Raw genomic sequence first — 22,310 nt, 5'->3', positions numbered from 1 at the left:
TGAAGCTTGAGCCAAATGAACCCCTTCTTCCTCATGCTGCTTCTGCCAGAGATTTGCTCATAGCAGCATAACAGCAACTGATGACATTGCTGAGATGCAAACCCAAGGTCCACAGCTGTTAATACCAGAGTCCTCTATGAACTGTGAGATTAGATCTCACCTACTGTAAGTCAAACTCTGGGGAGGACAGGAAGATAATACCACAGAGCCCCACCCTCTTAACCTTATAAGATCTCCATGTGAGAGCAAGTCTGGACCATTCTCCCAGGTCAAATATGTGGATGCTCCAAGGGTCTACTGACTTCCTCCAATGCACTATCCAGTGACTGCTATCATATGCAAATCCAGTCCTATTCTTGCTCTTGTAAATATTCTTCTAAAATTCTATTGCTTTTACAAAAAAAAAAATAAAATAAAAATAAATACAAGAAAAGTGAAATTCTAAGAAATTGGGAAAGAAAAAGGACAGAAATACAGACGCAAAATTATAGGGCAGTCCTTGCCCAAAAGGGGCATTGGGGTTAGCCTCACAAGCCAGTGTAGAACACATAGGGTGAGCCAGGCTGGGAAAACAGCCAAGCGTAGAAGGGCAGTGAGCTCAGAGAAGCTCTGGAAGTAATTACCTGGGCTGTACCTCAGAGGGGGATAGAAACAGGCTAGTGAAGGAGCAGAAGGGAGGGGGAAAGAGTGCATATGTGTGCTACAGTTGGGAGGTAAGACAGAGGAAGAAGGAAAACAGAAGAAAATTTATTAAGGAAGCACCATATGCAAAATAAAATGGTTCTGAAACAAGCAGAATACTGGCAGTTGTGAGGACATAACAGTACTCTCCCTTGGTCCATGGTTTCTCTCTTAGCAGTTCGTTACCAGTGATTCAAAAATACAGATTGAAAAACCTCAGGAATAAACAATTCATAAATTGCAAATTACATACCACTCTGAAAAGTGTGTGAATTGGCGTGCCATCACTCAGGATGTGAATCATCCCATTATCAGGCATAGCCATACGGTATACGCTACCCCTCATTAGTCACCTACCGATGGCTCAGTTAACAGATCAGCCATCGGGGTTTCTCAATGTTTGTGGTCAAGTAACCTTTATTATACTTAATGGTCCTCGTGTGCAGCAGTAGTGATGTTGACAATTTTAATAAAGTGTATAGTATCCTAACTATTCATTCTGCAATCATTATCACTCTTAATCTCTCATTGCATTAAACCTATAATTAAACTTTATCACAGGGATGTACAGATAAGGAAAACACAGGACAGACAGGGTTTACCATTATTAGTTCAGACATTCACAGGGGGAGGGGAGGGTCTTAAAACACACCCCCAAATATAAAAGAGGACTATTATATCAGGAATATTCAGCTGTAGAATGGTTTCCATGGGGCTGCCCTAGAAAGTGACCAGATGCTGGAGGCCTTACACATTAGAGGAAGTCTGGATTTATGTGGAGGGCAATGAGACCTGGGTGGGTGATTAAGCAGGGCAGTGAAGGCACCTACAGGAACAGGGGGACATGGACTGGAGATAGAAGAAAGACAAGAGTAGGGACCAGGCAGTGCCTGATGTTGGGTGATGGACAGACAGGAAAGGGCAAAAGGTACATGTTGTGTGATATCCTACTGACCCTCTACAGTCAGAAGCTGAAGCTTGGGGAATCAGAGGAAACTATCAGGAGGAGAGCTGGGATTTGAAACTCCATTTATCAAACTCCAAAGAATGCAATGCATCCTTCCTGTGCCTTATGGTGACCATTTTAAGTTAGGACTACAATTTCTGCATCTATAATGTTGAGTACATACTTGAATTTTACAAATTCCTTTCTTACACCCTTATGCATTGTTGATGGGAATGTAAGTTATTCTATACATTATGGAAATCAGTATGGAAGCTTTTCAGAAAACTGAAAATAATACTCCCCTGAGATCCAGCTATTCCATTCCTGGGAATATACTCAGTGGAAATGATCTAAGCACACATAAGAGATACATGCGCACCTATGTTTAATGCCACACTATGAACAATAATCAAATTTGGAACCAGCAAAGGTGCTTATCATGAGATGAACAGATAAAGAAAACAGTATTTTTATACAATGAAGTATCATTCAGCCATAAAGAATGAAATCATGTCATTTGCAGGAAAAAAAATGGATGGAACTAGAAATTCATCTTGCCAGTGAAATAAACCAGATGCAAAAAGGAAAACAGCCCATGTTTCCTCTCATGTGTAGAAATCAAAAGAGCAACAAGAAAACAATTTGAAAGTAGTAGGACTAAGAGAAGTGGAGAGGGCAGAGCAGTGGAGAGGGTGGAACGAGAGAGAGGGACATGATCAAAGCACAGCATACGCACCGAGGGAAACATCAGAGTGAATACAGTAGCTCATTTAGATAATATGCATGAATGATTATGGTTCAAAAAAGGAAAAGAAGTTTCTTACTGGATAGAGAGAGTGATTCTGTCTGTTGAAAACACTACATAAGACCTTGGACATGACCTTGTATTTCAGAAAATAATGATTTTAAATATTAACTATGAACAGAAGTTTCTAATTAATTTAGAGGAAAGTATTGCTTTTTAAAAGAAATGTATTGTTTAAATTTGGAAATCACATTCTGGTTTATAATAGATTAATTGAAATTTTATTACATTAATTTGCTTATTGTGTGTGCTTGTGTGAGAGTATGTGTGTTTGTGATTTGCTACTTACAAGATTCCAAATTTCTGTATGTACATGAAGAGGTGGCTGTATGCAATTAATATTAAAGTGCATTTTATAAATCAGAGCTTTATTAATGGAGCCAATTGCTAAAATTTTAATTTCATTTTCATATAAAATGATATTTTTCATGACATAAGATTTGAATAAAATGAGACAAGCAAGGGAAATGCTAGAAGACTAGGGCCAGTCTTCTGAATAGAAACCAATGACCGAATTGTATGGTTTCAGGGAACACAGCAGGGACAAACACTTATATAGCATTTACTATGGATGAAGTATGACCTGAAGTATCAATTTAGCCTTCAGAAGAACCCCATGATGTTGGCATGTTCACAGTGTCCTTGAATGAAGGAGATGATGTCCAAAAGTATGGTATCAATGAAATAAAGGTCTCTTTCTTTGGATTCTCAGGCAGAGAGGAAAACAAATGGACTGCTACTACTTTAAACAATTTCACAATTATCTGCTTCATATTTCATACTCTCCATATTTTAAAGCATCATCACTTGTTTGCCAACAACTATAATTTCTAACACGGGAAGTGTCCTCAAGCCTAGTCAGGCTTGGTGATGTATACCTTTAATCCCAGCAGTCTGGAGGCAGAGGCAGGTGAATGTGAGTTCAAGGCCAGTCTGGTCTATATAGCAAGTTCCAGACTAGCTGGGGCTGCAGGGAGATTCTGTCTCAAAAAGATGAAAAAAAAAAGAATAGTATATGCCTATCTTGTCTTTCACCAATAATCATGATCCCCTCCTGGTTCACTGCCCATCTGAGATGACTTGGGCTCATAGACATTTCTATGCTAAGTCCCCTTAACAGATGCTGTTATCTGACAACCAGCTGGGGACATGCAGACAAGCTGAGCCCCACCAGAGAAACAATCTCATTTCCAGAATAGCTGTAGGATCAAATCACTTCATAAAAGTATAATACACTTTGTGAAAATAAAATTACTTCATTACATATTTTTCCCCTTCTATGAACACACAAGCAAACACACACACACACACACACACACACACACACACACGAACAAAATCAGAGAGCATTTGTTAGCCTAAGAAAAATATAACTGTTTACACAAAACTCATCCTTTATTTAGAGTTATTCCCTTCCTGCCAAATTATAAGCGTTTGCTCTGTTGGATTGTATTTATATAGAATGAACAGTAGAGAGAAGACAGAAATGAGATGAGGTGACTCTAAATGAGTAAAAGATAATTAACTTTTCCCTGTCTTATTGAGGAAAAAATTGAATCCATATATAGACTTTAAAATTCTATCCTTGTTGTTAGTTAGTGGTTGGAATGATGGAATTTTTTGGTCTTCTTGGGCCATCTCCAGATTTAAATAATTTTCTGTGACAGATCTGATGTGTTGATCAATAAAAAGAAAACAATCATTTACATCGAGAGCTGAGTGCAATTTCAAGTATCTTCCTTAAACAAGCTGAATGTTTACAGTGGAATCAATACACCACCAACTTGCCCAGTGAAGTGCGTAAATGAAGTAGAAATGAATTTTCAACACCAATGAATATGGATCAAAGGAAAATCAAATCAATTGAAAGAATGGGTTTTGGAAATCACACAGTGATAGTGTTTTTGAGCCATATAGTGCCATGCAAACAGAGGAGAGCAAGCAGATGTTCACTTTCCTTTCCACCTGCCTTTTGTATTATCCTTTAGGAGATGACTTTTTGTAGTATGGTTTGATTTCATGTTCATTTTGCAAATTTCCAGATATGCCCAATGTTTTAATCTCCACCACGGTTTAAGATTGCAGCCCGCATGATTCTCTAATCAGAGTTGTTATTTCTCCAAATATCAAGTGAAATTTAGAACTTTAATATAGCCCATTCAGTTTGAGGGAACTATGGATTTTTCCCCTCAAATTAGTCTCTCTAGACACATTGGTCTTCCATCTTTTCAACGGGTAATCAGTCTCATTCTGTTGTGCTATATAACAACCCCTTGGAAGAGAATTCGCACTGTTCTGCAAAAGATGAAGAAGAATGAAATCTTGACAGGTGAAGCTAAGACAATCTCCTCTTTCCAATGTGTACCAAGATAATTTCCCCATTTGAAGACAGGCATCCTTCTGGTCAGGTGATATTTGTAAGTCTCCCTACTGATGTTGATTCTAGCATTATGGATTTCAGATGATGAAGGTAGATAACAGGTTGTTAATTTCAAGACGCTAATAATGAAGAAACTGATGGATGAAGAAAGCAAAGTGACCCTGGAAAATTCAAGGTGCATCTAGCCAATAGCAAAATAATGTTTAATTACAGCACAGCATCATTGAACTTGAAAATTAGGGTGTTACAAGAACAGTGGACAGGGGTGTGACAATGTAAATCCAAATCTTAGATTTAAGTGAGCTGGGTGTGAAATTAATGTGAGGTTTGTGGCAGAAGCTGTGCGTTGGACTCTGACAAGCATTCAATCTTTTTTGTCTGGTTTTTAAAAATAGAAATAAGAATAGAAAGCATAGGCCCCAAAGCTAACCAGCAAGGTCCCAGCATCTCCCAAAGCTGAAGAAATGTGTAAAAATAAACAATGAAACATCATCTTAGGGAGGAAGAGGACAGAAATCTGAACAGAAAATGACAGAAGAATCACTCAATGAGAAATTACTTCAAAATTTAGCCTTGGAGAGACCTGTATAAGGACATGGATAGAAGTTTGAGTGAGATGGTTTGAAGGTAAAAATACAACAACAGAGCGATGTGTACAAGGACTTTGTAGAAGAACATGAGAGAACGGGAATACCTGACTGCTTCAGTAAGACTATTAGAACTTCTGCTTCCCGCCTTTGAGGAGGGTGAACCTGGTGACTGCTCACTTTTGACTGTGAGACTGTGCGTGAAAACTGACCGCTGCATTTACCACCTGGGATTGCTGAGTCTGGGCAACTATTTGGTCAGAAAATAATTGATGCTCCCGAGGCCATGGTCAGAGTATCCATTTTTATTTAATGGAAATTCAGCTTTCTGAAGTGAAGAAAGTCAGCCTTTTGGCCATAGGTACACTTGTGTCCTGAACAACACATGAGAAATGTGTGCATTGGGTCAATCAGATTAGCCTGATTCCTCCATACTGCACACAAATCAATATAGTGAGCCCTGTAGTGCCAAGGCTAACTCTTCCCTCATGACCACATCTTCAGCTTAGAGGAGAACCTTTCTGTGCCTCATTTTTCTTACTGACTGCACTCATGAATTAGTATAAATGCTTAAAAGAAAAACTATGGTATATAATTCAATAGGATTGTGAAGCTTTTTTGACTAAAACTTTCCATGACTCTACCCTAATCTGACATCACTATCAACTAACATTATTCTTTCCTGCCCTGACCTTTGGCTTTCTGAACAGAGACTTGGGTGTGTTTTGTCAAGCAGAAAGAGGTCCACCTATCTGCTCTATGATACTGCCATGGAAATATGATCAAATACAGTCAAGTTTCAAAAGGCTCATGAAATCAGATTTTCTAAAAGGAGCCCAGAGATGAACTATATACAGCCTGCACTGTGAATGGGATTTCCTTGCGGTGTGCTATGCGAAATGAGAGATTATGTGAAGGATATCTGTTCAGGTAGGCAAAGGTGAAATATCAAAATTCCTCAGAAGCAAGCAGAAATTTCACCTATATAGACTACTGAGTTTATGACAGATCCACACTAGGGATTATTCTGGCTCCTTCCTAGAATAAATGTATTTTATTCATTCACTGTAAGAGTTCTGCTTTGTAACTTAACTACATAAATCATAATGGAATGGGGAAATTGGGCTTAGATGTTGGCCATAAACATAATTTCAAATGAAGATTTCAGTGTTTTTTCTAATAATTCATTTTCTTTAAAAAATTCATACGCAGAGTAACACATAAGTAAATGAGCAAACACATAAGATGGCCCAATTCAAGAAGAGTTCAGGAAACAAGGTCCTCTGCCCTTTGGTACCTGAACTGCAGCAAGTAGTTACCATCTAGGGCTCAAGCCACCTAGTCAGGAGATCAGAGATTTGTTCCTGCTCTTCAGAAGAACACCACCTTGTGTCAGAGCATACAATATTTGATCCCCCTCCACCGAAGCTCCTCCATCTTCCTCAGTTATTTTCTTTAATGAGAGTTAATGAAGATCTGGTTTTTCATGCTGCAAATACTCTGCTGACATTAATACTTGACTGGAGCTTTCTTCTCCAAGAGCCAGCCGTGCCCTTTCTCTGCTCCTTACCTGACAGGCGCGCCTCTGCTCTGGGCAGGCTTCAGCATCACTGTCACTGTATTGTCAGTTTGATTCAAAGGTGTCTCAAGTTCATAGGTTGGCATAGATGGTGCTGGGGAAAATATTAGATGAGAGACTCATTATTTCTTGTTTATCTTCTTAGTTACTTTATACTTTCTTTTACAAAAAGAAACCACTGAATATCAAATCGTAGCTATCAAACTGATCACAGCTGAGGTATATTTATCTCCCCTACACAGAGCAGCAGGGACAGTTGCTAAAGCCAATGCATATTGAATGACCTATTTAATCCCAAGTTGAGGATAGGAGAAGGCATGAGGGGCTTAGGAGGCATGAATGATATTCAATTTCTCCATTTTTTCTCTGGCGACGTACTAACAGAATGTTTTTGAGAATGAATTGTCTTATAATTTGTGTACTGTTATGGAAATATGCTATGTACTTAAATTCATATATAAGCTTAAAAGTAAGCACCAGCACGATAACTTTGTATTTCTTCCATTCATCTAGTGGGTACTCATGTATCAAAGGTCTGTCTAGGGGTTTAAAGACAGACGATGGCAGGGGTCAGAGAAACTTGCTGGGGAGAGTCAGTGATGACTTGTGGACTGTCAGGAAAGTGGGACAATATGAAACAAAATTGAACTAAGAAAAGCTGGGGTTTGACTATCTGCTGTGTTTTTGTTTTTGTAAACTTAAGCACGGAAGTACATTAGGGCTGGGGATATAGTTGGGTTGGCAGGGTGCCTGCCTAACACAATATACAATAAAAAAGCCCAAGTGCAGACCTAAATATTTACCTACTCATATCCAAAGGAAGGAAGAAAAGGAAAAAGAAGAAAAAGAAAACGTTTGTGAAATTCTTTTTGCTGTGGCTTCACATCCTCTAGCAGATGGCAGCTTCATTTCCTCCAGTCTGAAGTATACAGACATTTTCTGCACAGATGAACATGCCCAGAAATATTTCATAAATCATGTCTTTTGTTGGATGATGTAATTGGGTCTCTGAAAAACTGGAGGTCTGGGTGCCAGGTACCATCCTGTATATTGCCTCTCTGCAGTATGGAAAACTACTACTAGTGTAGGTCCTAAGGATAGCAGAACCTTCTAGAAGCACAGTACGGATGCTGCTGTTTTTCTGCTGAGTTCATGGTTCATGACAGTTTCTCCAACACTGCTGCAGTGGTGACTGGCTGCCAAAGGGAACAGAGTGCCTTAACCAGATAGAAACAATGGCCATGTCCCAGCACAAAAGACTAACCCTGTCAAATGCTTAAATATTTACATTATTTCATTTATCCTGAGTCTGTTTCCAGTACCCAGAGGTGTCTGTATGAATAAAAGTATGCTAATATGTTTCAGCTTTGAAATTGAAATCAAACAGTATAAAAATGCTACTTCCAATAAAAGATTAAGACTGGTGTTTACACATTACCTGATATTTTGGTGGTGAACTGGTTTGTTGCTGGAGGTCCAAAACCCTTGGCTGTGCTGGCTCGAATGGTAAAGGAGTATGTGGTTCCAGGATACAGGCCAAAAAACAGAAAGTGGGTTTCATTTCCCAGCTTTGAAACTCTTCCACTCTGGTTGGATAAATCTATTTCTGGGTCAAAGGAACTGACTGCTTTATAGGTGATCTGCAAAAGAATAAGCCTGTGATGAGGCATCTGGATGGGTCTAGAGCTCATCTTTATCCAACAAGCCCTTCTCATGTCAGACCCTTCATGGTGAGTGCTCCTCCCCAGTTAGACACTCTCAACCCTGAACCCAATGAAGAGGCTCAGGAACACAATCCAAACTTAGGAGTTGCTACCTTTAGAAATGGGTGGACTTATAGCCAGTAAATTAGTGCATGAAGGATGGGGTCAACAAAGCTGAGGCCATGAGAGTGTTTGATTCCAAAATGTCATAAAAGTAGATTTAGAACAAAGTAGCAAAATAGACAAGGGGCAGACAGATAAGGCACTGGGAAGACCAGAGGCCTCATCACTAATCTATAGCCATGATCTGCTTGAGCAATGAATGAGATTATTGTCTACCCCAAACAACATCCCATTGAAGCATTTTCATCATATTGAAGCATGTGGCCAACAACATCTGCTCCAAAAATAAATCCGAGATGCGCACCAGTGGTTTTGACGCTTCAAACAGGGAGCTATTGAAACTCTTATTCATTAACTTTTTTCAGAGCAATATTGTTCAACAGAACTGTCTGTCATGGCGGAAATGTCCAGTTCCCCATTATTCAACATGGTGGCTGTGTGCTGTACACGGCAACCAAGAACTTGAAATGTGGCAATTGAGACTGAGAACAGAAAATTTCACTTAATTTTAATCAAATAAAATTTATATTCAAATTGTTGTGAATGACATGCAGCTGTCCCATCGGAGAGCACAACTCTAGGTAATTTTCCTGAGATTTGCTACATAACAGATCTTCTCATTTTGGATGAATCTAGAATGTTTGAAAATAAATGTAACATAGGTATCTTTAAATTTTGACTTTTTGAGTGATTTTTAAGAGAATTTCAGTATGAGTAGTTCATCAACTACTCAAGAACATGTACTTTGGTGGTGATTACTAACTTCTACTGGTTGTAATGACATAATTTTTAAATGTGGAATATTCAAAAGTTTTAAATTGCAAAACTGAGCACTTTCTTCCTTCTAAATAGGTAAACCCACTTATAATTTATGTGCATGAACACTAACACTGTTATTATACGGAGTGATAATTGACATTCTTTTTTCTTATATTTATACCATGTCATTATAATTAAGAAGACCTATCTGAAAGAGTATTTAGACTAAATCACCTGAGCTTGGGTAAGGACGTATTTTCTGTGTATATTAATCACCGCAGCTTGTGGCATCACCAGAGTAAGACAGCTTGGCTGTTAACCCTCTCACAGATGGCTCTCCTGAGAAGACAAGGCCCCAACTCCACACCCAGCTGCCAGGGACCACCATAGCAGAACTTCCCCTGCTCACTTGCTCACTTAGCTCTCCATTCTGAAGCCCCAAGGAAGGGAGTGGTCAAGGAGGCAGATCTGAAGTGTGGAAGTGGAACTGTTACCCAAAGGTCATTTATTCATCATTTAGACACCTGAACCCTTTGAAGAGTACTTTCAAATGTGTTCAGTGCTGTGTTCTGAGGCTTCTCTCTGGTGATACAGTCACTGTATCTACCCTGGGGATAGGGGTGGGGGCAGACTGGAGGGAGTAGGGTACCTGTAACCCATCAGTTATGATATAGTGTGATAATGACAAGGATGAACATTGCCCATCAAGGGCAAGTTAGTCCTCTTGTCTGCCCCACTGCCTTGGATTCAGAATTTCACAGGGCACAAAGGAAAGTCTAAGGAGGCTCAACACTTTTGCTTCCCATCTCAGACGTGCTGTTACATTTCTGAATAGTGGACACTGTATTATACCACCTTCTGCTGTGAGGCGACGTGTCTTGATGGCCCCACAGAAACATATGAGGCGATTCTGATACTGTTCTTGCTCGTGGACTGTTACCTGCCTGGAACATGACAGCACTGCCTCACAGCTGGATCCTCTACCTGTTCAGATCTGCCGATTCCACTTGTATACTGACTGAACGCTGGTACTGTAACCAGCAGATGAACCACTCACTGACTTAAGTAAAGAATCTGGACTAGGTGCAGTAGAGTCAGGGAATTCTATAACAAATAAATCAATTTTAAAACTCTAAGTGTGAATAGAACAAATACAGTGCTAAGATCAAAAGCATAGTCAGAGAGAAAAGTCCACACAACCATTTGGAACGGCTGAGGAAGATGCTGGTGAAGCTGTGGGGATCTGAAGTTTGTGAAGGATCAGTTAGGCTATCCACGTGGGGAAGAACATGGACTAAGTCTTGGAGTAGGAGTGCCTTGTGTCCAAGGATAGACAAATGCAAGGCCTGTAAGGACTCTGGAGGCTGGAGGAGTGGGCAGGGGCTAAATTCTATCTAGTTCTGTACACCAAGACAAAACATTTGGAAGCTTTTAAACACTTTGATTTTGTAAATGATCTGATTTGTCTTAGAAAAACATTCTCTTGGTTGCCAGGTAGAAATAGGCTTGTAATGGAGGGGGATAATACAAGAAGTTGGGAGACCACTGGGAAGTGTGAGGAGAATTCAGGGACTAAAGCTGCGATACAGGTGGCAGAATATAGTTTCTCGTGCTAAGGTCTGTGTGTGTGGAGAGGAGACAGCCAAAAAGGGAAAAGAAATGGAACAGTTCAGAAGCAAAATAGAATTCAATGAGAGAACTACTGAAGTATGGAAAATGGGAGTCAGCAATATGCCCCTGCATTGGGTTTGAGTGAAAGATAATCCCACTTACTAAAATGGGATGGAATGAAAAAGGAGAAATTGGAGGATGTATGGAGACAGGTCACATTTCAAAAGCACAAGACAATCCAGTGGATGTGTGTACATGACAGAAAGTAGGACCTGGGCAAGGACTTGACCAGGAATGGAGATTCAGGGTGGACATGGAGATGATACTGGAATTGTTCTGAAATGGGTGGGGTCATGGAGTTTACAAAAAATAGAAAGGGCCCAGTACCAAGCCCTAGTGACTGGCACTTACTTTAGGATAGAGAAGGAAAAGCCAAGAAGAGCAGACGTGGGAAAAGGAGGAGGGGGGCATGGGGGAGGGAGTCTCTGCTGAGAGTTTAGAGTAAGACTAGGCAAGCAGGTGTCACACATATCTCAGGCCAGAGTCTTGAATTTGCATATTTGTTAAGCCATCTTAAGCCTGTTTTCCCAATCACAGATCAGGCAATGCTTTCTGCTGAGACTCTGTTCACAAGCTTCAATTGGGATGAGTCATGGATGCTGTAAAATCTATTGTCGAGTCTTAAATCATGATTTAAATATGTCAGAGGAAGTAGAACATTTCAGGTAATTGCATCTCCTTTTTGTGGAGTGACTGATGTCTCATTCTTTCTGATCCCACTGTGATCAGTAAATACTTGGCACTCGGTATATATTTTCCTAAAAGGACTACTGGGGCACGCACCTGTGTGCCTGAGCACATGTGAACAGTCACAGTATGGGAAGGGAGGCCCTGGCTTCACCAGTACAGACTACCAAGTCAAGATTTCACTTAGGGGCTCACTGCCCACAGGGGCTGATGGCTTTGTACCTGCCTGTGGCCACGTAGTTCCAGGATAAGCTACTCTAAGAGATTTGTGACTGTCTTTTAGTCTCTTCCCTTACAAAATCCAGCCATATATTAATTCATACTCTCCTAAAAATTATAAACCCTTTCACTCATCCTAACAAATATATGCATCTACATATATACACAATGTCAGAAAGTTCATGCTCCCCATCTCCCAAGCCCATGGGAATGTAGAAGCTCCTTAAGACTAGGAGGTAGCCAACCTTATAGTTCTGCTACTGGCCAGAGATGTGGCAGGCAGTGAGAAGCTGTTGGCCTGGCCAGTGCTGTTCAAGGTACCACAGTATCCTGCCAGGCTCAAAGCTGCACACAACACAGGCTCTTGGCATTTCCTATCTTCAGGTGGGTTATTCAACAAGTGCTTATTAAGTACCTATTAAGTACCAGGCAGAGGAAAACGCAGTGGGAAGCTTCCGGAAGGAAAGTTCAGGAAAGCTTTTATACTTGTACCACATTGCTGGCTGAGGACAGAGGATGTTTTAAGGAAGCCTCTATAAAGAAAACTGATGGCCATTGGTGGGTCCAGATAATTTTATGGGATGCTCCAAGACAAAAGCAAAGTGACGAATAAAATGGTGGGCTGAAGGTGTTAAACTGGTGAGATGGAATAAGCAGTTGCTTATATTGGATGATTTCTGATTGCAGTTAAGTGCCTGAAATCTTCTGAAATTATCTTTCCCATTTCTCCTTAAAGTCTCAAACTCTATACTGCAAGTTTCATAGAGAGCTGACATGGAACAGCATTTTGGGGAACTGAAATCTTCTAGGGAGCCTGAGTTGATGGTAATTGCAGCCAGCAAAAAATACAGGTCTTTAATTGAGGTCTGAGTAATTTACTCTGTGAATACAAAGGAATGGATAATTAAATTTGATTTCAGGGCTAGAAAGGACCTAGGGTACTTCAAAAGAAAGTACCATATTTGAATGAAACACTGAAAGTCCAGCAGAAATGTACTATGGGAAGAGAAAGGAAGGGTGCTGTGGGAGGGCAGGGGTACAACAGCTAAAGAAGGGTGCTGTGAAAATTCAGAAGGGTCTTGGAAGAAAAAAGGGAAAACCATGGTCCATTAAACTGAGGAGAAAAACAATGCAAGATGAAGTATTAATGACATAAATTAGGATGAGAGCTAGTTCTTAATAGTAACTAACTCTTAAATTAAAATTGAGGTTACTTTACTTTGAAGAATTTTGTACTTAACATCTTCATTTAATATAAATTAGGATGAGAGCTAGTTCTTAATAGTAACTAACTCTTAAATTAAAATTGAGGTTACTTGCTTTACTCCTAACATGTTAGTGTCCCCATCAAGTGGCAAGTCCAGACCATTCTACACTACTTTGCACCTGAGCCAAACTGTACTTTCTACACTAGTCACATGTTAAGTAGAGTGCCTGGATTTGGCACTGACTTAATGCCCCCCAGAGTAGTCGGTGGGACAGCTGCTTCCAGCATAGAGGATGAGGTGCATTTTTTGGTCTTGTCTTCTTCCAATATCTTACACATATGAATTGATTGAAAACCTATTGATGTATTGCTCTTTTATTGAGGGTCCAGGATTTACTCTAGGCAGCTAAGAGATAAAGTTAGAGAGGTACTGTGCCTATAGCCTATGTTCTAAAGCATTTGGAATTATTATTGACTGATAAACTTCTAGAAACAGGTTCAATATGCAAGTTTTAAATTGTTATGGATACTCTCAAATTGCCTACAAAAGAAGGTGCAGAACACATTTCTCCCACAGCCTATGTATATAGCATACATTTCTCCATGCCATCAGTTAGCACTTAACATTATAGAAAATTAAACATAAATTTCACTTAATTTTAATTCTCATTTAAAATTATTTTATTTATTATTCACATTTAAATTGAGCAGGGATTTTACCAAATGCTTTTATTGTTCACTTTCCTCTAAGGGGTTATTCCTATTGTCTTATTCCTATTAATCCATAACATATTTCAGCCATCAGTTTTTGACTGTCATAAGTGTTGAAAATAATTGCTCTAAGTTTTCTGTCTATATTTCAACCTTCATCATCCAATAGTTTAAAACACTTCTTCTACAATATATATTTTATTGAACTTTTGTGCATTTCATACATGCATCTTAATCATATTTATACTCCCTCCCATATCTGCAACCCCCTCCTCTAGATTTCATGCATTGAATGTGTGAAGGTCTATGAAGTCAAGTTTGTGTCCCTGGATGTCCCTCAGTGTGAGTTCACCCACCTGGAGCCTGATCAGCATATCTAGCATCACTTCCTTAAAGAAGACCAACTCTCCCTCACCCAGCAGTGATTCATTGCCAATAGTTCCTCAGCTAAAGTTAGTGCTTCTTGTCCATTGCCACAGTTGTATGCTAGGTTTTTGTCTGGTTTAAGTTTTCATGGGTCTGGTGCATACTGTCACCATTGCTGTAAGTACATATGGGCAGGTCCCTAGCCACCTGGAAAACTGTTTCCTTGTGGTTGTCTTCTGCCCAGTCTTCTGCAATGGTCCCTGAGCCCTGGGTGGCAGGGGATTAACATAGAAGTCCTATCCAGGGACACACATTCTGCAGTCTCTTATTCTCAACACTTTGGCCAGTTGTGGCTTTCTGTGTTAATCACCATCTGTTGCATGAGGAAAACTTTTATAACCAAACCTGCCAATCTTCTTTTAGATGACTTCCAGGATAATATGTCAAGTTTGGAAAGATGTAATCCAAAGTTGTCCTCTATATTTTATTGGATAATGCCTATAAGATTAACTTTTGTGTATCAATCATGAATGTACCTTGCAATTCCTTTTGTATTCTATAAGCCTAGGCCCTCACATGGCATATGTAATTGTAATAAAATGATGCTTTTGCTAATATTAAATTTTATCTATCTATATTCATAAATAAAACTGTACAACAATTTCTCCCTCATAACATTTTGGAAGGACTTGCACCTACCCCTTAAAAGAAGAACTGAGGTAGTTGTTTTTCTTTGAATATATTTATAATTAATATATTCAGTCAGAGAACAATATTACATTTATAAGTTCACAAAATAAGATATTTGGTATGTATTAAAAATAGATATAGTTATCAGACCTAGATTTTGGGATGATAATTGACAAAGCTAAATGGCTAAGGTGAAGATTAGGCCAGGACACGGAAAACAGAAAATAAAGGCTAATTAGTAGAAGGCTGAAGATGAAAGTTAGAAAAATATAAACAGGGCAAAGAATAAAGCCAGGAGAATGCCAGAATGTTGATATTGGTATAAATTCCAGGAAAAATGATGTCGTTACCATTTTTCAAACACCAATGTGGTGGCATATCTTTCATAAGATGTAAAAAGAAAATTCAAGAATAACCTAAAAGTAGCACACATATTCATGTCTATAGCATTCAATCTAATTTTCATTCTCTCTAAAATCCATCCAGGAGTGCTAACTGCCCTCACAGATACCTGTCCATTTATTACTAAAGCATTCCTCAGCCAAGATAATCGATTTCTCCTTCCAGTTTTTACCTATATCCAAACTTGACTGCATGACAGAATCTCCTGTCCCATGGTCCCTGCTTCTTTGGGGGGTAACTGCTTAGCTTCTTTAGCATGGTATGTTCTACAAGAGTGTGATCCTCCAGAGATGGGGCTCAGCCTGGCCCTGTACTGATCTTCTCTAGCAGGAAGCTGTGCACTGGCTTATGACAAGTGAACTGTAAATCAGATACAGAGATCTCAGCTAAGAAATAGTCCTTCCCAAGATACCATACAAGTCCTTCCCAGGGATGCCCCACCCTCCTCCTATACTCAGAAATCAGGCACAAATGAGAGACAATGATTTGGTGCCCAGGAAACTTATATTTAATCACTTAGAACTGATTCAAATATTTGACATTTTCCCAATGGATCTGGAGAAAAATGAACCAACTTGCCCTACTTACAAATGTCTGATTGTTAAAACCTTGATTTATGACACATTCACACATCCTCCCTGTAGCAGCATTAAGAGCAGTGTTCAACTGGGAGATCCTAGCTGCTATTCAGAGAGATTAATGGGTCTTCATTTGAATTATTATTTTCCCCACTGTTTCCATGCTGAAGTTACTTAGCACACAAAGATATATGTCTGGTGAGATTAGAAAGAAAGAATCTAGCTATTATTTCCTGTCTTTCTAGACAGCAACCTATGACTTCACAGACAGGTAGACTGACTGCGTTGGTTTGAAAATGAACTTCAAAGAGCATCCTTTCCAGTAAAGAAAATTCTGTTGCTCTTAGGTAAGAATCTACAAAAAATGATGCCTAAAAATCATGATAGGACCTAAAATATGAAGTATTCTAATTACAGAGAAAAATGTTTGACCTTGCTTGACTTGATTATAAAACTTAGCTCCATAAAAGCTGAGCCATAAATTTTCATAACTTTATGATTTTACAATAAAGCAACCAATGAAATCAACACTTTTCTCTTTCTTCATTTTGCTTTCAATTATTATCATCAATTTTTACATTTCAATACCAATTTTCAAAAGGTGTAAGGAAACATCAGTGTGAGGCTCATGGGGTCAGAGAGAGAGGCTGGGAGTGATTACTACTGACAGCTCATCTGTACAAGCTTTTGTCAGAACTGCTGAAGGTATTCAAGAGAGCTTCCATACGACAATCTGCCATAATTTTTTAGAAACCGTACAACATATAATTTTGATGAATTTGCATTCAAATAAATGCTAGTTTTAAAAAATGCGCCTGCTTGTTTCTATGACAATAGGCCCAATGAAGCAATGTTCACACAGATGTGAGGATGACTGTCACCCCGCTACTGCTGTTATTTTTTTCTTGAACAATTCATCAATTTCTTCTCTTGCTATCCATCACTCAAAGATTTGATATGGCTCGGTAGACAAAACTGTGTCAATAAGTTCTAACGAATGTTTTGCTAATAAGAAGAAAGCCAAAGAGGTTATTGTATGGTTACTTCTGAGATAATCTTTTTATTGACTTTTCTAATTGGATAATCAGCATTCTAATTCAGTAGAAAAATATTTTGGTGTTAGGAAGGAATATGACTCAGTGTTTCCTTCCTAATCAATGTATGTTTCAAAATATTTATTGCTTTCAATAAAAGTGACTTTATGTTATGCTGTGTCCTAATGTATAATATACAATACAGACTGACCCAACTCATTTAACATATGTATGTTGAAATTATTCATGGTTGAAAACTCATTTTTGATATTTAAGTTTTTACGTGTATGAGTGTTTTGTCTGCATGTATGTAAGTGCACATGTGCATGTGATGCCTGTGGAGACCAGAAGAAGGCGTTGGCTGTCTTGGAACTGGAGTTTTGGATGGTTGTTAGTCACCAGGTGTGCGCTAGGAACCAAACCCTGGTCCTCTGCAAGACCAGCTAGTGCCCTTAACTGCTGAGTCATATCCCAGCCCCTCATTTTTAATTTTTCCTCCTATGTAACAGCCATCATTATCATAGAAAGCAGTAAATCTCAATATTCTCATAAAATATATTAAAAATTAAATTCCCAACATATATATATAAATACATATATATATTACCTCATATAAAGTGATGACACCATATGTCTGCGTTGGCTCTCGCCACTGAAGAAATATCTTTTCCTCAAAGGTACTTCCTTGGATGGACTCAGTAGGAACAGCACCTGGGACTGAAGAGAGAGAACAAGAGGTGAATGTGTGGACAATACACTAACCTTCCCCAAGGAGGTTTGGCCTGTTCACACACAGGGGTTTCAAATTTTAATTATCTGAGATATATTCAAAATTATTTTCAAAATCTGGAATCTAAAGCCATTTAGCTATATTACCCTTATAAAATGATTTAATCACTTTTTTTCTGTAAAGTGTGAGCCAATTAGATACAGCTCAGTCACTTTCCTTCACATGAACTGTTTTGCATTCTTCTAGAAAAAAAATGGAGGATACAGAGCAACAGTGTTCACAAAGTGCTGTTGGTAGCGGCAGCTGGTAGAGATAGTTTGGAAAGTTGTCAAGTGTGTTTAATAAAGTTAACAATGCAGAGAGCAAAGGAGAGTGTTGACATACACCTGTAAACCAAGCACTCAGGAGGACAGAGGGTTTTAGGTAAATTGGAATAACATAGAAAACTCCTTTTCCAAAGATAAATGAATGAAAAGAAATCTTTAAAAAGACAACAGCAAAGCAGAACAAAGAAACCTGTGAAGACTTCTAACACAAATCTTGCACCTCCAAGTATGTTTTCTGATAAAATTCTTGCTCATAGATAAGAGGAGACATATATGCTCTTACTAAAATATTAACTAATTTATTTCATGTGTGGTTGTGAATGCGGTTGCATGTACACGGTCCAGACAACAGGGTTTCATTCCTCAGAAGCCATCACCTTGTACTGAGGCAAGGTTTTCTGTTAATCTTTGGCTCATCAATTTGGCAAGCTCCACTGATCGGCCTGTCCTTGTCTCCCAAGTCCTGGAATTACAAGCATGCAATTTATCTTGCTTGGCTCTTTTTCTGTGGGTTCTGAGGATCAAACTAAGGTCCTTATGCTTATATGGCAAGGATTTACTGACTGAGCCATCTCCCCAGTCCCCATACATGAGAATGTTAACAAGCCAGGCATGGTAGCTTAGGCCTGTGATCTAATAGTAATAAAGCTGAGGCAGGGCTGTGGCCAGAACATGACTGACCTGGGCTATATAGAGAAACCTTATCTGAAAAAAGTTAGCCCAGCAATGCTTTTGATGATGATGATGATGATGATGATGATGATGATACAGAAAAATTGGAACTAAACCAAATGGTTTGCTAAATTGTGTCACATTTATATTGAAAAGACTGAAAACAAAAGGTAGTTACAGAAACCACCATGGATGTATTTTATGACTGTAATATTGACTAACACACACATATCAAAGACTTTGACATATGAGGCTAGCCCATATGAAAGCTGTTTGGGAAGTTGAGGCAGGAGAACTGTGAGTTAAAGACCAACCTGGACAACATGGGGAGGCCCATACTTCAAAAATTAATAAAAAGAATTTATGTAATAACCATAACAATATGTTTATTGAAAATATACATAAAAAGTAAGTTCATATGAATTAAATAATACAGATAAAATTTTATAGATATTTATTTATTTATTTTATGAGTTCAGGTGTTCACAGAGGCCAGAGGTTTCAAATCCCCTAGAACTGTACTTACAGGCAGTTATGAGCTGCCCAGTTTTGGTGCTGGGATCTGAACTTGAATCATCTGCAAGAGCAGTGAGAACATGCTCTTAATCAACAAACTATCTCTAACCCAAATAATACAGATCACAAAAATTATTTGTTTTTATTAGGAAAGCTTCATGGTTTCAAAAACCAAAAATATGTAATACTTTCTTGTATGTTTTGTGAGAAAATCTAATTGTATTTTTTAAATAAAATGTAATCCTTTTTAAAAATATGATTTCTCTTCATCCTTTTAAACTTTTAGAATTTTGAGTATGCTTTGTAAAATGCATGCTATAGTGTAGGATCATGGTTATCTGGCTATCCTACTAATAGGGTACCTATACCTCTTTATAAATACACAAATACTTGGGAATGAATATATAACCGATTGTTAAATGATAGGTTGAGTAATACAAAAGCTGTTGCAGAGGACTCAAATGTCCTTATCTGAAGACCTATGACAGCCAGATATAGTGGCACATACCTGTAATCCTAGAACTCTGATGAGAGTCAGGGGGATGTTGAGTTTGAGGCTAGCCTGTGCTATATAGTGAGACTGTCACAAAAGGAAACAAAACAAAACAAAAGAACACCAGAACATCAGAGCAATACAGAAACACCAACAAAGAATACAAACAGTATGACAAGGCTTATATAAATGGGTAGAGTGATTTTGGAAGAAAGTTAGATATACAAATCAATAGAAATGAGCTGAGAACTCCAGATATAAACCCTTCCATTTGCAGCCAACTGACTTTCAATAAGGGTGCCAGGGAACTCACTGAGGAGACAATAATCTTTCTAACAAACAATGCATGATATCTACATACAAAAGAACAAAGCCGTACTCTTCTCTCAAATCATGCATAAAAATCAAGTAAAAATTCATTGAAAACCTAAATATATAGAATCAAAGCTAAAGAAATCTTAGGAAAAGTTCGTGGTGTGAATCTCCATAACTTTGGCATAAATAGTAACTGCTTACATGTAAAGCCCAAAGCAGAAGCAGCAAAAGAAACCGTCAATCACCTGCACATCTTTAAAGTAGAAACTTTTGTGCATCAAAGGGTATTATAGAGAAAGGAAAGAAACAATATACAGCATGGGAGTAGGTTTTCACAAGCCGTATCTGGTCACAGATTTGCATATACATAAAAATTATGAAAAACCCACTAATAAGAAAATAACCTTATTAGAAATGGGCACAAGATCTGAATAAATAGTTCTCCATAGAAGATATACAAATATCCAATAAGCACCTGAAACGATAGTCAATATCATTAGCTAGCTGGAAACTGTGAATCAAAACATCAATGAGCTATCACCTCACATACATCTGGCTTGAGAAATAAATGTTGACAAAAATGTGAAGAAATTATAACCCGAATGCACTATTGAAGGGTATGTAAAATCATTTAACAACTTGAAAATAGTCTAGCAGTTCCTCAAACAGGTCAACATATATAGATATACAACATGACCCAGGAGTTCCACTTCTTCCTATCTGTCTGTCTAGATATCTTTTCTTTCTATCTATCTATCCATCCATTAATCCATCCATCCATCCATCATCCATCTATCTATCTATCTATCTATCTATCTATCTATCTATCTATCATCATCTAAATATCTGTCTAGATACCTGTCTATCATCTAGCCATCCATCCATCTAAATATGTAAATATCTACTGCATCTACTGATGATCCCTCCAAGAAAAACCTAAAAACAAGTCAATTCAGAAGGTTGTACAAAATAGTCACAGCATCCATTATTTTTAACTGAAAATAAATGTTCATCAACTCATGAATAAAGACTTCAATAATTCTTTTAAAAAGGAGGTTGGGGAAACGTTTGATCGTGTGAGGTTATGAATAGTTTTTTAATTGTCAATAAGTCTGTCACAGACTGGAAGTTTGCCTAGAATTTCAAAAGGAAGTGAAGGATTTCAAAATTTGAGCTCATTTTTAGTTGAGGGCATGCTTATTGGTAGAATGAAAGCTTTTCTGGCAAGTACTGTTTAACAGAAAAGCATACTATTGACATTGATGGGGTAGGGGTAAGTGCTAGTTAAGACTCATTCTACTTATAAGAGTGTGATTTAGACAAATTATTGAACCTCCTTGGATTTCAGTTGCCTTATTTCTAAAGTGGTTTTATATTTAAGTCAGTTTTTAAGGTTTAACATCTAGATGTCATCTAGGGTCTAAAATGTTCATCATAATCAGAAACTGAAACTCAGTAGGCCATGCTTAAGAAATATCACCAACCCTGGTCTTAATTGTCTCCAAAGCATTTACTATGACATCATCAGTTTGCTCACATGGTATGAGTGAATGTTTTATTTCACGCTGATATTTGCATTTGGGCAGTTGATCTTTCTGGGGTTGCTACTGGTAGGTTGTCATGCCCCACTGCAAGATCTCATACCCATGCACACATGGGAAGCACAAACTGGGCTCAACGGGTTAAAAAAATAGGGTATGAGGTTGGGAGGGGGATGTGTTGTGGAGGAAGCCTGGGGAAAACTGAAGAGTGTCAGGGTGCATATGATCAATACATATTGTATACATGTATGAAATTTTCAATAAATCTAGGTGCAGATATAAAAGGTAAAAACTAATAAATAACTTTTGGTTTCATTCAACTTGTGTATATAAGAGCATAGAATTCTAAAAAAAAATGGGAGGTATTCTAATTATGTTGACTGAAGGACATCTTAAAAGAATAAACATTAAAATGTCCAGGAAGAGACCTGGTAATCAAAGATATTGTGGAAATGTTGACAAGAATCTTTTAAGTGAACTCAAAGTTTTTTTTTTAAGTAAACTCAAAGTTTTTAAAGGAAAGAAAAGGAAATTTTTTTTAAAAAGACTGATTACATTTAAAAAAAAAAAGATCAAATCAATCTGGGTC

General features: G+C 38.2%; 1 protein-coding gene across 4 annotated transcripts in view; it reads right to left on the bottom strand.

Moving 5' to 3' along the window:
• Nucleotides 1-22,310, bottom strand: part of Ptprm (protein tyrosine phosphatase receptor type M) — a 794,765-nt gene that overhangs the window by 316,492 nt on the left and 455,963 nt on the right. For all 4 annotated transcript variants that reach the window (XM_008834659.1, XM_008834658.3, XM_008834655.3 and 1 more), the window contains exons 9-11: nucleotides 17,736-17,845; nucleotides 8,417-8,618; nucleotides 6,970-7,072 (exon numbers count right to left, since the gene is read on the bottom strand). In XM_008834659.1, coding sequence (XP_008832881.1) covers nucleotides 6,970-7,072; nucleotides 8,417-8,618; nucleotides 17,736-17,845 — 415 coding nt within the window. The remainder of the gene's footprint in view (nucleotides 1-6,969; nucleotides 7,073-8,416; nucleotides 8,619-17,735; nucleotides 17,846-22,310) is intronic.

This window comes from Nannospalax galili, unplaced genomic scaffold, assembly GCF_000622305.1.
Source record: "Nannospalax galili isolate Female #2095 unplaced genomic scaffold, S.galili_v1.0 scaffold155, whole genome shotgun sequence".
Taxonomy (NCBI): Eukaryota; Metazoa; Chordata; class Mammalia; order Rodentia; family Spalacidae; genus Nannospalax; species Nannospalax galili.
Note: the sequence above shows the minus strand (reverse complement) of the source record. Positions and strands in the feature narration are given on the sequence as shown.